This window comes from Amblyomma americanum, chromosome 8 (genome assembly GCF_052857255.1).
Source record: "Amblyomma americanum isolate KBUSLIRL-KWMA chromosome 8, ASM5285725v1, whole genome shotgun sequence".
NCBI classification, from domain to species: domain Eukaryota; kingdom Metazoa; phylum Arthropoda; class Arachnida; order Ixodida; family Ixodidae; genus Amblyomma; species Amblyomma americanum.
In genome coordinates, this window is record NC_135504.1 from 1,246,119 (window position 1) to 1,259,013 (window position 12,895).

The 12,895-nt window shown below is 48.1% G+C and overlaps 1 protein-coding gene across 6 annotated transcripts in view; it reads right to left on the reverse strand.

Moving 5' to 3' along the window:
- Positions 1-12,895, reverse strand: part of LOC144100779 (uncharacterized) — a 320,982-nt gene that overhangs the window by 307,963 nt on the left and 124 nt on the right. For all 6 annotated transcript variants that reach the window (XM_077633622.1, XM_077633626.1, XM_077633623.1 and 3 more), the window contains exons 2-7: positions 12,708-12,803; positions 12,462-12,557; positions 12,193-12,288; positions 10,967-11,062; positions 10,704-10,799; positions 10,450-10,545 (exon numbers count right to left, since the gene is read on the reverse strand). In XM_077633622.1, coding sequence (XP_077489748.1) covers positions 10,450-10,516 — 67 coding nt within the window. In that variant the 5' untranslated portion in view covers positions 10,517-10,545; positions 10,704-10,799; positions 10,967-11,062; ... (1 more) ...; positions 12,462-12,557; positions 12,708-12,803. The remainder of the gene's footprint in view (positions 1-10,449; positions 10,546-10,703; positions 10,800-10,966; positions 11,063-12,192; positions 12,289-12,461; positions 12,558-12,707; positions 12,804-12,895) is intronic.

The window sequence follows — 12,895 nt, forward strand, 5'->3', positions numbered from 1 at the left end:
GATGCGTTTGCTCCGCAAATTCATGGTGTCCGCCACTAAAAATTGGCCGCCAAGTTTGACGAAGGGTTGAAACTCGGCTGGCAGAGGTGTGTATGCAGGCCATGACGACTCTATGTATGCCTGTCTTGATTTGTTGCAGCGTGCAATCTTCCGACTTGGCCTGTTCAAACTCGTCTTTGGTAATGCAAGAAGATATATGAGCAACTGATACTGTTTTGTCTACTAAATTCCTTTCTGCCAGAGGAAATGACGCACGGAGACGAGAACGTGCATCTGCTACTGTATTTTCGTGCCCTTCCGGTACTTCACTGGATAACTGTACCGTAATAGGCGCTCTGCCCACCGTGCTGTACGCAAAGGACGCCTTCCCGGCCCTAGAGTAGAACAGAGCGACCAAGGCTTAGTGGTGAGTAAGCAACGTGAGATGGCGTCCCCACAAGTAAACATGCCACCTCTCGCAGGTCCAAACGCACGTAAGCGCTTCACGTTCTCCCACTGAATATATCCTTTCTGCGGGTGAAAACGCTGGAGACGCGTAGGCGACAGTGCGCAGTTCCTGCCCATCCACCTGTTGGAGAGCCACCCCAAGCCCGCAGTCAGAAGCGGCAATGGAAACAACAACTGGAGGGGATGCATCGAACATTCGCAGAACGGTGCTTGACGCAAGTTCCTCTTTGACCTTTCTAAACCTGGAGTCGACCTCGAATGGCGGCCCTTTTCGAAAAAGAACACGCATCGGTTCGACCATGTCGGCAAAATTTGGAACGAACCTAGACTAGTATTCGATCAGTCCAAGACACGATCGAAGAACGGCTGCGCCGGTGGGCGCCGGGGTATCCTTGATAGAAGCAACATTTTCTTTCAGCGGAATAATACTATTTGCTGTTCTAAGGAAGAAAGACTGCTGATATCTTACAGTGCGAGATTGCTCGGGGGTAGACGGCATCAGTGTGGGAATTACGGGATATCCGATGAGCGCGTGTGATACGGGGGCATCGTGGTTAAAGGTGTGGTAAAACCTGTGATACGAGGAAAGACGGGTGATTTTGCGACGGCAGGCTGGCGTGGCAAGTTGGAGCTGGGATTTTAGCGCATAAACGCTAGTGGGATAAGAGCAGTCGGAACAAATGAATATGGCAGCAGGGTTCTGGACAGATTCGAGCGTAGTGATAAGGTCAGCATAGACAGGATCATACGCTGCACATGCAAAGTAAAGTTTTGATGTATAAAAGTTAAGTAAGCATGAATTTTTGTGGAACGAGGAGCTAAAGAAAGGTTACGCCGTAAGCACCCTAGAATTTGCTGAATTAATAACGTGATTAACGTGATGGCAGCAGTTAAAATCTGTCCTTAATTGGATGCCAATGTACTTGTAGGAGTCAACTGATAGGAGAGGAATAGTGCTAATTATGTATTTTACTGGCGGTTGCACCGGCGATGGAAAGGAAAAAGGGACGTTTGATTACTATTTAGGGACATGAGCCAAGTGAGGGCACCATTATTCGATGCGAAAAGATCTTGCTGAAGGACGATGATGTCAGTGATTATTAATTGGGCGGTAAGCAATGTAATCATCAGCAGTCGAACATTAGACCTGTGTTAGAGGGTAAATCATTTATGTAGATAAGAAATAGAAGTGCTCCAAAAAGGGTACCTTGGGGAACGCCAGACAAGACAGAAGAAAGAGATGATAAGTGTGAATTTGCATGGACGAATTAATAGCGGTCAGTTAAAAAAGCTGGAATCCAATCCAGAGCCGAAAGATGCAGAGTTTGGCGTGACAGTTTGTGTTAGGCGCCTATGGGGGACTTTATCGAATGCTTTTTTTTGAAATATAGGAATATGGAATCGGTGGGAATGTTACGATCAAGGCATGCATTTATATCATGAAGGCCTTCGTGGGTTATAAATTCCCTCAAATCACAACTGGCATGGTGAAGCAGGACCTGGTGGTAAGCGGATGCGAGGTCTAGCTTAGAGAAAGTTGTAGCTCCCACTACACTATGCAATGGCTATTCTTTAAAAGGAAGTGGAAAGCTGTCTGCTAGCTACTACAGGTTTGTTTGCCTGACGGAGGTCTACACGGAGACGAATGCCTCCCTCTTTCTTTTTACAACAACAACAACAACAACAACGGGTTCCACCCATTCTCACGCCTGCACCTTCTTTATCACCTCCAAATTGTCTGACCGACGCGGCTCCTTCGAGACTAGTGGCCGCAGTGAGAGCGGAAGGCGCCTAAGTTTTGACGGAACTGGCTGCACTGTGGATGCCGATTTGAAGTGGCTCACAGAGCCTTTCGTGAGGCGAAAGCCTGGGTCGAAAAGAGTTCCAAACTCAACTCATTCCGCTGGGAGGTTAACGTCTTGCGTGGTCGTCAGGTCAGATCGCTGCTCCTTTCGAGGACGAGAAGTTAGCGTTGTTTTAAGGCACTGAAGCGATGAGCCATAAATCTGTAGAGCGAGCGCCTTGATGGCATCGGTACCCAAGAGCGAAGTGCCTTGTTCCACAACATTGAAAAGAAGGCCTGTGCCATTTTTGTACGTGACGTCAGCCAAGAGAAAAACCACGAACCAGAATTGGCTACGTTGAATAGTCCACTAGCTGGACTGTTCGGGAAAAGCACCTCTCCTTCAAAATGCTGCTTAAAATGGTCGTGTGCCACAATTGAAAGAGATGAGCCCGAATCTGCAAGGAAAGTTGTTCTTTTGAAGAATCAAATCTGTGACGTGAATTGCGCAGTGAGTGGACGTCGTCACAGCCAGAACACTTTCTAGCTGAATCTCGGTGATCTACCTCACGAACAGGAGAGGATCTTCGTTTCTTGCAAACAGAGAGTATGATTGCCACGAAATGGGAACGCGTCCCCGACTATCCGAAGGGGAACGCTATCGCGTGCAGGTCCGAACAACAGAACCAGAGTAAAAAGAGATAAAAAACAATACGAAGCCGTATTTATAATTTAAAGGAAAAGGGCCAATAAGAAACGGAAACGAAAACAAGGAAAACAAACACTCAACACGCGTACAACACTACAGAATAAAGGAGAGTTAATAATAATAATAATAATAATAATAATAATAATAATAATTGGTTTTTGGAGAAAGGAAATGGCGCAGTATCTGTCTCATATATCTTTGGACACCTGAACCGCGCCGTAAGGGAAGGGATAAAGGAGGGAGTTAAAGAAGAAAGGAAGAATAGGTGCCGTAGTGGAGGGCTCCGGCATAATTTCGACCACCTGGGGATCTTTAACGTGCCCTGACATCGCACAGCACACGGGCGCCTTAGCGTTTTTCCTCCATAAAAACGCAGCCGCCGCGGTCGGGTTCGAACCCGGGAACTCCGGATCAGTAGTCGAGCGCCCTAACCACTGAGCCACCGCGGCGGGGCAAGGAGAGTTAACCCGGTACTGAGCGTCCCAGGTGAAGCGAGGATGCCTTGTAGACAGGACGGAACGCGGGTTGATGAACTGCGACATGTCGCCGGCGTTGCGTCGACGGAAGCGGCGAAAGAGAGCCAGGTGGTAGTAGGAGCGGAGAAAACTGCAGAAGACGCCGGTGGTCTCCAGTCAACAGCCCGAAGAACTTGGCAGAGGCCGGACAAACGTAGCCTGGTCTCGTCGACGGCATCACGAAACGTTGGAGGCTTAAAGCAGGCCATCCAAGAGTACCTTTCGACAGCACGGACACTGAATCCATCGGCTGCCACCTCCACGCTTGCAAGGAACGCAGGAGGCTTGCGTCGGTGACCCAAGGGAGGTCCACGGCAGCACGGACCCAACGTCCGACGGCTGCCACCTCCATGCTTGAATGACACGACCTCCGCTATGTTGTCTCCCTTTACACCTGGGATTTCTGACACGTCAGCTCTCCCCTCCTCGTGCTCGCCACGCTCTTTGTCGCCGTCGCCTCGCACACACCCTCCGCACGCGCACACGCGCAACGCTGGGCTGGCACGCGCAGCGCTCCGCTGTCCGACGCACCACTGTCGACGCACCGCGTTCGCAAATCCTCCGAGGATCTTTCGTGAAACTCACATATGCCCCGCGTTTTGAAAAGGTTTTTCGACATAGAAAAAATGCCGTTGGGGCGCACAACACTCATGCTCCTGTGCTAAACGGACAAGTTAGGCGCTTTTGAAGTCACCGAATGCACTTCACACAGTGACACATGGAGGCACATAGAGACGCGCACAAAGGGAGCAAATGTCCAAACATTTTAAATCACACCAAAGGGAAACTGAAAACCATACAGAACATCAGACACAAACTTCACAAACGTCCTTACCATAAACGTGAATATGTATGTACACACTGAACAACCCATTACAGTAGAACAAGAGAAAAAATAACGCACGAACACTACCAGGCTACATTTGTACAGGTAAGAATTGCAAACACCAGATAGTAGCACTGTACGTTGGGTATCCCCCTCCGGCAATTTATAAACCACGCATGCAATCAGCGCCGCGGTGGTTCAGTGGTTAGCGCGCTCGGCTACTGATCCGGAGTTCCCGTGTTCGAACCCGACCGCGGCGCCTGCGTTTTTATGGAGGAAAAACGCTAAAGTGCCCGTGTGCTGTGCGATGTCAGTGCACGTTAAAAATACCCAGGTGGTCGAAATTATTCTGGAGCCCTCCACTAGAACCTTTTTTTTTCTTCTTTCACTCCCTCCTTTACCCTTCCCTTTCGGCGCGGTTCAGGTGTGCAACGATATATGAGACAGATACTGCGTCATTCCTTTTACCTAAAAACAAATTTCTTCTTCTTCTTCTTCTTCTTCTTCTTCTTCTTCTTCTTCTTCTTCTTCTTCTTCTTCTTCTTCTTCTTCTTCTTCTTCTTCTTCTTCTTCTTCTTCTTCTTCTTCTTCTTCTTCTTCTTCTTCTTCTTCTTCTTCTTCTTCTTCTTCTTCTTCTTCTTCTTATTATTATTATTATTATTATTATTATTATTATTACATTTTCCAAGCGTCTTCGAGCACGACAAAAGAAGACGCCTGCACATTCTCATGGGACGCACACTGTTCGTATCTTTTCAGCATATTGATGTGGAATAGCATCTTAGTGTGGCCCAAGTCGATCCAATAATCCACGTCGTTCCTTTTTCCACAGACCACAAAGGGACCTTTTGACTGCATTAGCAGTTTATAGTGGCTACTCGGCAAATGAGGGCACGATCTCCAACCCTTAAATGCATCTTCTTGCTGTTCCGGTCATGGTATCTGTTATGAGACTGTTGGGCACGCAACAGATTTTGATGTGCCTCTCTCACAGTTTGCTCAAGACGTTCTCTTGGATCGAGAACGTAACCATATGTCGTCTTCGTGTCTTCTCCCAGCTCTTCCCTTATCCAGAGCTTTCTGGGGACTGCGAGTCGTCCTCGTACATGTCGTCCAAATATCAACTCAAACGGAGAAAACCCCAGACTTACCTGCGGCACCTCTCTGTATGCGAACAGAAGCGGAGCGATATAATAACCCCAAGTTTTGGGCTGCTCCTGACTGCGCTTCCGCAGCATCTGCTTCAGTGCGCCGTTAAATTTCTCCACCATCCCATTGCACATTGGATGGTAAGGGGTCGTGCTGAGATGCTTCATTGCCAAGAGATCGTTGAGCTCTCCCATCATTTGGGAAGGAAAATAGGAGCCCTAGTCACAAAGGATGTCTCTCAGAAAACCTATTCGCGAAAACATCTCCACCAAACCCTCTGCCACGGTCGCTGAATCTATCTTTGGCAGAGCCACAGCGCCGGGATACCGCGTGCCAAAATCTAGGAGATTGAAAATATATCTATTTTTTTCACCGATGTGGGCGACAGCAGACTGTGAATATCGACAGCGACCCGATAAAATGGAGTGTTGATAAGGGGCATGCATCCCAACGGAGCTTTCCCTACTTTGCCTTTCAGGAACGTCCTTTGACAGGAGTCGCACGACCTGACATACTTCTTAATCTTCTCTTGCACTCCCTGCCAGTAAAATTCTTCCAGAACTCGATCTGTAGTCTTCTTAATGCCTTGATGCCCCGCCAACGGGCTATCGTGGGTAAGCCTTAACACCTGTGATCGGCAAGACTTGGGAAGTGCTACCTGTCGAACCTCTCTGCCACAGGCGAGATGATAGAGGCGGTACAGCAAACCTTTTTCAACCGAATACGAGTGCGAAGTGCCGTGCTTGCCATGGAAAACCTTCCCTACTTCCACCTAACACGCCTTCAATGACTCATCGTCTCTTTGCTCTGATTCCAGCATTTCCTTGGTGAACCTCATGGGACCAACGCTTAAAGCTGTACTTTCCCTCCTTCATCCGGAGACTTCCTTTCCAGCCAACACCACTTTTGGGCCCTCGCCCTCATCATTTTCACCGGAAACCTCGTTACGCAAGGACATAATTTAGCAACACCAACCGATTTTTTCCTATCATTGTCGTGATTTGACGGCTCACGGTTCTCTGGTATATTTCAAATTATGACATCGTACAATGGTGTCTCCATGTACTTTACCAGGGTCGTGCCAGTGAAATAAGGGGAAGCGATATAAACTTCTGCCTCGGGAACTTCCAGACTACTGCCATCAACAAGGAACACCGTAGGTCTTGAGCCGGTGAGAGCTGAGTCAGGAACTAGGGCTCTCCGCACCCCCACTATGTTGCTACCCTTGTAAAACACGTACGGGTAGGCCTCGGAGTTCTCCCTCTACTACAGGCATGAGTTGGGCATCTGCAGGCTTTTTCCGGACAAGTACGACCAACACCTTATCCTCAGTTGGTTCATGCCTATCTGCTGTTGTGGACGCAGTTTCAGGCGCAACACACAAAAGGACGACTGCTTCTGGTTTCCGTGCTTCCTTGAGCAGGAGCTTACATCATGCCCTCTTTTTCGACAATAAACGCAATAAAGCTGTTTTGGCTTTCGAGCGACAGTCGGCAGCCTTATGTCCCGGTAGGTTATAATTGAGGCACCTTCCTGACTGTCGACTTGATGGAACATCCTTCTCTCTTGGGATGCCCACCTCAAACGATTCTTTGAACGAAGACAAGTTTCTTTGCCGCTGGGCCTCTAGAAAGTTGTCTGCTGCCTCGGCCATTTTGTCCAGCGTCTTACACTCTACCGAAGGAATATCGCCAGACGACTAAGACGATTCCTCATGAACTGTCCGGCCACCACCAAGTCGCGTTGATCGTTGTACGTTGTGGCCGTTCCCGACATATCAACCCGTCGATCAAAAAGACTCAGCAAACGTACTGCGTATTGCTTGCCTGTTTCTTTATCAAGCGGCTTACTTTCACGAAACATTTCGCGATAACCTTCTGCTGTAAACCGAAAATGTTGGAGCAGGGCTAGTTTTGCCTTATCATAATCCATTGTATCTGTTGGGGACTGTCGACCGAACACACGGACAGCTTCCCCAGTCCAAGACATACTTATTGCTGTAGCCTATATTTTCTTGGGTGAGCTGTGCCATTCTGCGACACGCTCAAAACGTTTGAGGTACGCACCTAAGCCATCCCTGCGATCGTCGAAAGGCGAGATCAACTTGTGTGGGCTAATAGCTACTGAGGGCCCCGGTGCGGGTTCTCGATTACCCCCACCAGCTTCGAGTCTTAATTAGAGCTGCAATCTAAGCTCTTCAGCTTCTGCTAGCGACTTTGCATGCTCGCGTTCGGTTTGCGCTTTATGCTCTTCAGCCTCTGCTAGCGCCTTTTCATGCTTGCGCTGAGCCTGGCGTTTGGTTGCTCGTGCAGCGCGTTCCTTCTCTTGCTCGGCAGCCACTCACGTGCGCAGCTCGACGTCTTTCAACCTCATGCGTTCGCCCAACTCGACCAAATCCTTTAATGTCGCCATCGTTTCTTTTTACGGACCCATGAAAGGAAAAAAAAACACGGCTTCGTCCAGTCGCGCGGACGCCAAATGTCACGAATTCGTAACGCGTCCCCGACTTTCCGAAGGGGAACGCTATCGCGTACAGGTTCGAACAAGAGAACAAAGGGACCAAACAAAACAATGAGGTATTTATAATTTAAAGGAAAAGGGCCAATAAGAAACAGTAACGAAAACATGAAAGACACACGCTCAACACGCGTACAACCATACAGAATAAAGGAAATAGTTCACCCGGTACTGAGCGTCCCAGGTGAAGCGGCGATTCCTTGTAGACAGGACGAAACGCGGGTCGATGGCGTTGCGTCGACGTAAGCGGCGAAAGAGAGCCAGGTGGTATTAGGAGCGGAGAGGAACACATGGACACGCCGGTGGTCTCCCGTCAAGAGCCCGAAGAACTTGGCAGCAGCAGGAGAATCGTAGCCAGGTCTCGTCGACGGCGGCCCGAAACGCTAGAGGCTTAAAGCAGGCTATCCAAGGGTGCTTTTAAGTAGCACGGACACTGAATCCATCGGCTGCCACCTCCACGCTTGCAAGGAACGCAGGAGGCTTGCGTCGGTGACCCAAGGGAGGTCCACGGCAGCACGGACCCAACGTCCGACGGCTGCCACCTCCATGCTTGAATGACACGACCTCCGCTATGCTGTCTCCCTTTACACCTGGGATTTCTGACACGTCAGTTCTCCGCTCTTCGTGATCGCCACGCTCTTTGTCGCCGTTGCCTCGCACACACCCTTCACACGCGCACACGCGCCAACGCTGGGCTGGCGCGCGCAGCGCTCCGCTGTCCGACGCACCACTGTCGACGCACCGCGTTCGCAAATCCTCCGAGGATCTTTCGTGCAACTCACTTATGATACCGCAATAATGACAACTCTTGCTTTTGGCTTGACTCTGCACAGTGCTGGGATGAACCGTAGCGGTTAATACGCAACTGAAGGCAGTGTGACAGCTTCGAGCTCTCGTCGGAATATGGTGCGTGGCTAGGCGTATTTCGACGAATATTTATACGTCCAACATCAGCAGAAAGAACTTCTTGCAGATCATTGTATGCCTGCTCAAACCGCATTTCCGGGAGCACCACTCTGGCGATTGAGAGAGAGAGAATCCTTCAAGACTTTCGCGCAAGCTCCGAGACCCGCAACAAACTGGTCACGAAGCGAATCTGCCTGAAGAGGAAAAGAGCATGTAGCAGAAAGATCACGCAGTGCAGTGATGTACTCATTCATATATTCACCAGCTTCCTAGACGCGAAAACTAAAACAATGCCGTTCGGCGACAACATTGCTTTGTATCCAAAAATAAGCATGCAGAGCGGTGACTGCAATACCATACGACGATGCTTAAGGCCCTATATCAGCTGCGCCCTTGATATCTACCGATGCTTTATCAGTGGCAGTTCATACATCGAGCTGGGCTTTGTTTAAAGAGGGCGTTATCCGAGGCATTGTCCGGAGGGGCAGGGTGTGACACATGCCCTAGCCTTCTCCGCCGAGACTGTGAAGAAGTAGGGCCTTGCGGTGATCCGGCCTGCAGTCGGACGCACCCGAAGCGATCAGGAAGTTCTCGAAGATGCGGAGCCACTGTGGCCACGCAACAGCAGGTCGACCAGGTGCAGGCAGGAATGGGGGCGACACCCGAAACGCTCATGGCATGGTTGGGGAAAACCACGCCCATGGAAATGATCCCATTCTCATCGGAAATGTCGTAGGGTTGTGTGCCGCAGATGAACACGGACTCACAATCAACCAACTAAATTCCCCTTTATTTCAAAATACAGTTACTTATATGCACAGAGCGGCCCTGCTGCCTCTGCCGGCAGGTAAGCAAAGACAAGAACCGAAACCAAATATCCAACAATCTTGTTAACGATACGACTTAGCCCGATGCCTATCTGAGAAAAGAATAGGGCGCACTTCTGGATAAATGATACAGAACATCCCACTTCATATTCTCTAAGAATTTGCTTCCCTTCGTACCACACTAGTGTATAGGTTGGGCCAATAACACAAGCAGGTAACCGAATACACACGTCTCTTCGTCCTGAGAAGTTCTCTTATCCTCAGAAACGCAGGCATTGATTCCCACTACTCGCACACTTCAGTGCGTCTTGTGCATTACAAGCTTTCACACTTTCTTATTGAGCCGCCGCGGTGGCTGAGTGGTTATAGCGCTCGGCTCATGGCCTGGCCTGAAACACGCGGGCTCGATTACGGCCGCGGCGGTCGAATTTCAATGAAGGCGAAATTCGAGAGGACCGTGTACTGTGCGACGTCAGTGCACGTTAAAGAACCCCAGGTGGTCGAAATTTCCGGAGCCCTTCACTACGCGTCACATAGCCAGAGTCGCTTTGCGACGTAAAACCCCCATAAACCATAAACCATAAACCAAACACTTTTTTATTGATGCAATGAAAGCAAGCGCGCGTTTTTTGATCACAGTTACCTATCGTACCCCATCAGGAAGAGTTGAAATTATTCTGACACGGAAGTTTCAAGCCATTATTCCGCCCTTGATGTTTCATCCGAGTAACGCTACATATATCGTTAAAACTCTCAAAACTTATGCTCACCTATGCACACTCCTTTACGAGCAGACAGAACACAATCCTTGCCCAATTTATCGCATTCTTCAGCCATTTCTTGATCGCAATTTTCTGGCCGGTAATCTGCAAAAAAATTGTATTCCTTCTTCAGCGCTGTTTTTCAAAAAAAAAAAAAAACTACTGGGACGTTTCTCATAAAACACTACAATCTTGCCAACAAGCAGAATTTTGGAGTTCGGAAATTGATGCTGAACAAAAACCTGCCCGCATTGGTCGCTCACCTGTGCATGATTTGTTCCCAGCCAAATCTCGGCATGCCCTTCCCTTTTTTACGCACTCGTGCGCACTTTTGGAATCACACGGTTTCGGTGTGTAGTCTGTCAAGATATTAAGAAATGAAAGAAGTATAGGAGGCATATTAATAGTGGCGCTGGCACAAAAGCGCACATTATGCTTGCCCTGTTTTTGAGTCGATAGGCTGCTTTGTGCAGATTGTATATGCGAGCGAGAGTTGAGAAGTTAAAAACGCACAATAATAATTCACCTATGCATTGGCTTGCTCCCGCAGAAAGCACACACTCCTTTCCTTTTATCTTGCATTCTTTGGTTTCTTGAGGTGCACACTCTTCTGGCTCATTTTCTGTGAAACAACATATACATTCTCCTTCAGTCACAACACTAAAGACAGAAAGATACGCCTGCCATTCCGCACATCGTAATAAATATAACACAGCGTCTAGACAGTTACACAATTAGGATACTTAGCCCTAATCGGCGCCTAACCTTTATTCACCTTTGCAGGATTGGGTTCCAGAATCGAGGCGGCATTTCTTTTCCTGGTTCGCTCAATTCTCAACGCCTTCGAAGACTCGCTGTTATTAGAAAGCGGTTTGAAGGCATCGTAAGGTATTAAAGTTAGACGCAACACACTAGAACCTACCTCCTGCGACAACACAGGGCCAACTCCCTGATATACCGCGCCACGTAGCTTCCTATTATAGTGTAAGTGTTCTTAAATATCCCTAAACCTAGGAGGGCATGATTATATGTGCAAGTGTACACAAAGATTACCCTGGCAAAGGAGCCATTCTCAGCCCAGTATTAGATTGATAGCATCTAGAGTATCACAGTTTTAGGTACTTTGTATGCACACAATATTGTTTGTTCATTGGGTGATGAATGTGCACTTCGGATGTGGCAGATAGCAGCATTTCTTTCAAACAGTTACATAGTTAGCACACGAGATACACTTCTACTAGCAACATTATAACTGGAAAATAGACGATTTGAATTTTAAGCGCGAGATATTTTGCTTCAATGAGAACTGCACTTCCTCCTTTACGGCGTACCTATTCATGCTATTAAGTGCGGAAGACGTCGCAACGTATCCTGAAGAAGTACCAAACTTATGAGATTTTAACTGATAAACAAGCCGCCGAGCTCCACGGCACCACTTATACCATTGTTGCTACATAAGAGCGGTAATTGAATTATCACTGCCTTTAACGCAATGAAAATCCTTTTGCAGGCACGGAATTCAAAAGCACAAATTGCCGCTGTAGACTGCCTTTCGCACATATTTGACAAATTCTTGCTTTCTCTCTCCCTATTCTCTTGTCGGTCACCCTTCTCTGCAGGGATATCACAGAGACGAATGTTTCACAAAATTTTATGCTCACTCCTGCAGGTGTATAGGTGATTAAAACACTGTTCAGGTAGCTAGAACTTGCAACACAACCTGTTAACAGAACAAACATGATATCCAATCACCTGAACAGTTCTCCCCTTCAGAAAATCGAAGGCATTCCTTTCCTTGTTCCGCACAACTCTGTGCTCCTTGAGAACTGCAAGCTGTGGGCTGCTCCGCTATTGGAAACAATAAAAAAAGAGAGGGTCTAGTCGCCACATACGTTGATGATAACCCTTCCGCAAGACTGTAAAATCGCTCAATGCGCACATTTCAAGCCATTCATTCGTTCTGCATGTATCGCGCAAGCAATGCTACTGATGCTGTTAAAACCTGGAAACCTTATCCTCACCTATGCACACTTCTTTACCAGCAGACAGCACGCATTCCTTGCCCAATTTCTGGCATTTTTTCGCCTTTTGTGCATCACAATTTTCTGGTCGGCGATCTGCGAAAAAATTGTATTAATTATTCTGTGCTGTTTTTAGGCATAAAAACTACAGGAATACTTTCCTTCACACGTTTCAACCGTGCATACTAGAAGAATTTCGGTGTTCAAGAACAGATTCTGAACAACCTGTCCGCATTCGTCGCTCACCTGTGCAGGATTTCTTCCCAGCCAAATCGTGGCATGCCCTTCCTTTTTTTACACACTCCTGCGCACTTGTGGAATCGCACGGTTTCGGTGTGTAGTCTGTCAAGATATTAAGAAATGAAACAAGTATAGAAGGCATATTAATAGTGGCGCTGGCACAAAAGAGGACATTATGCTTGCCCTCTTTTTGA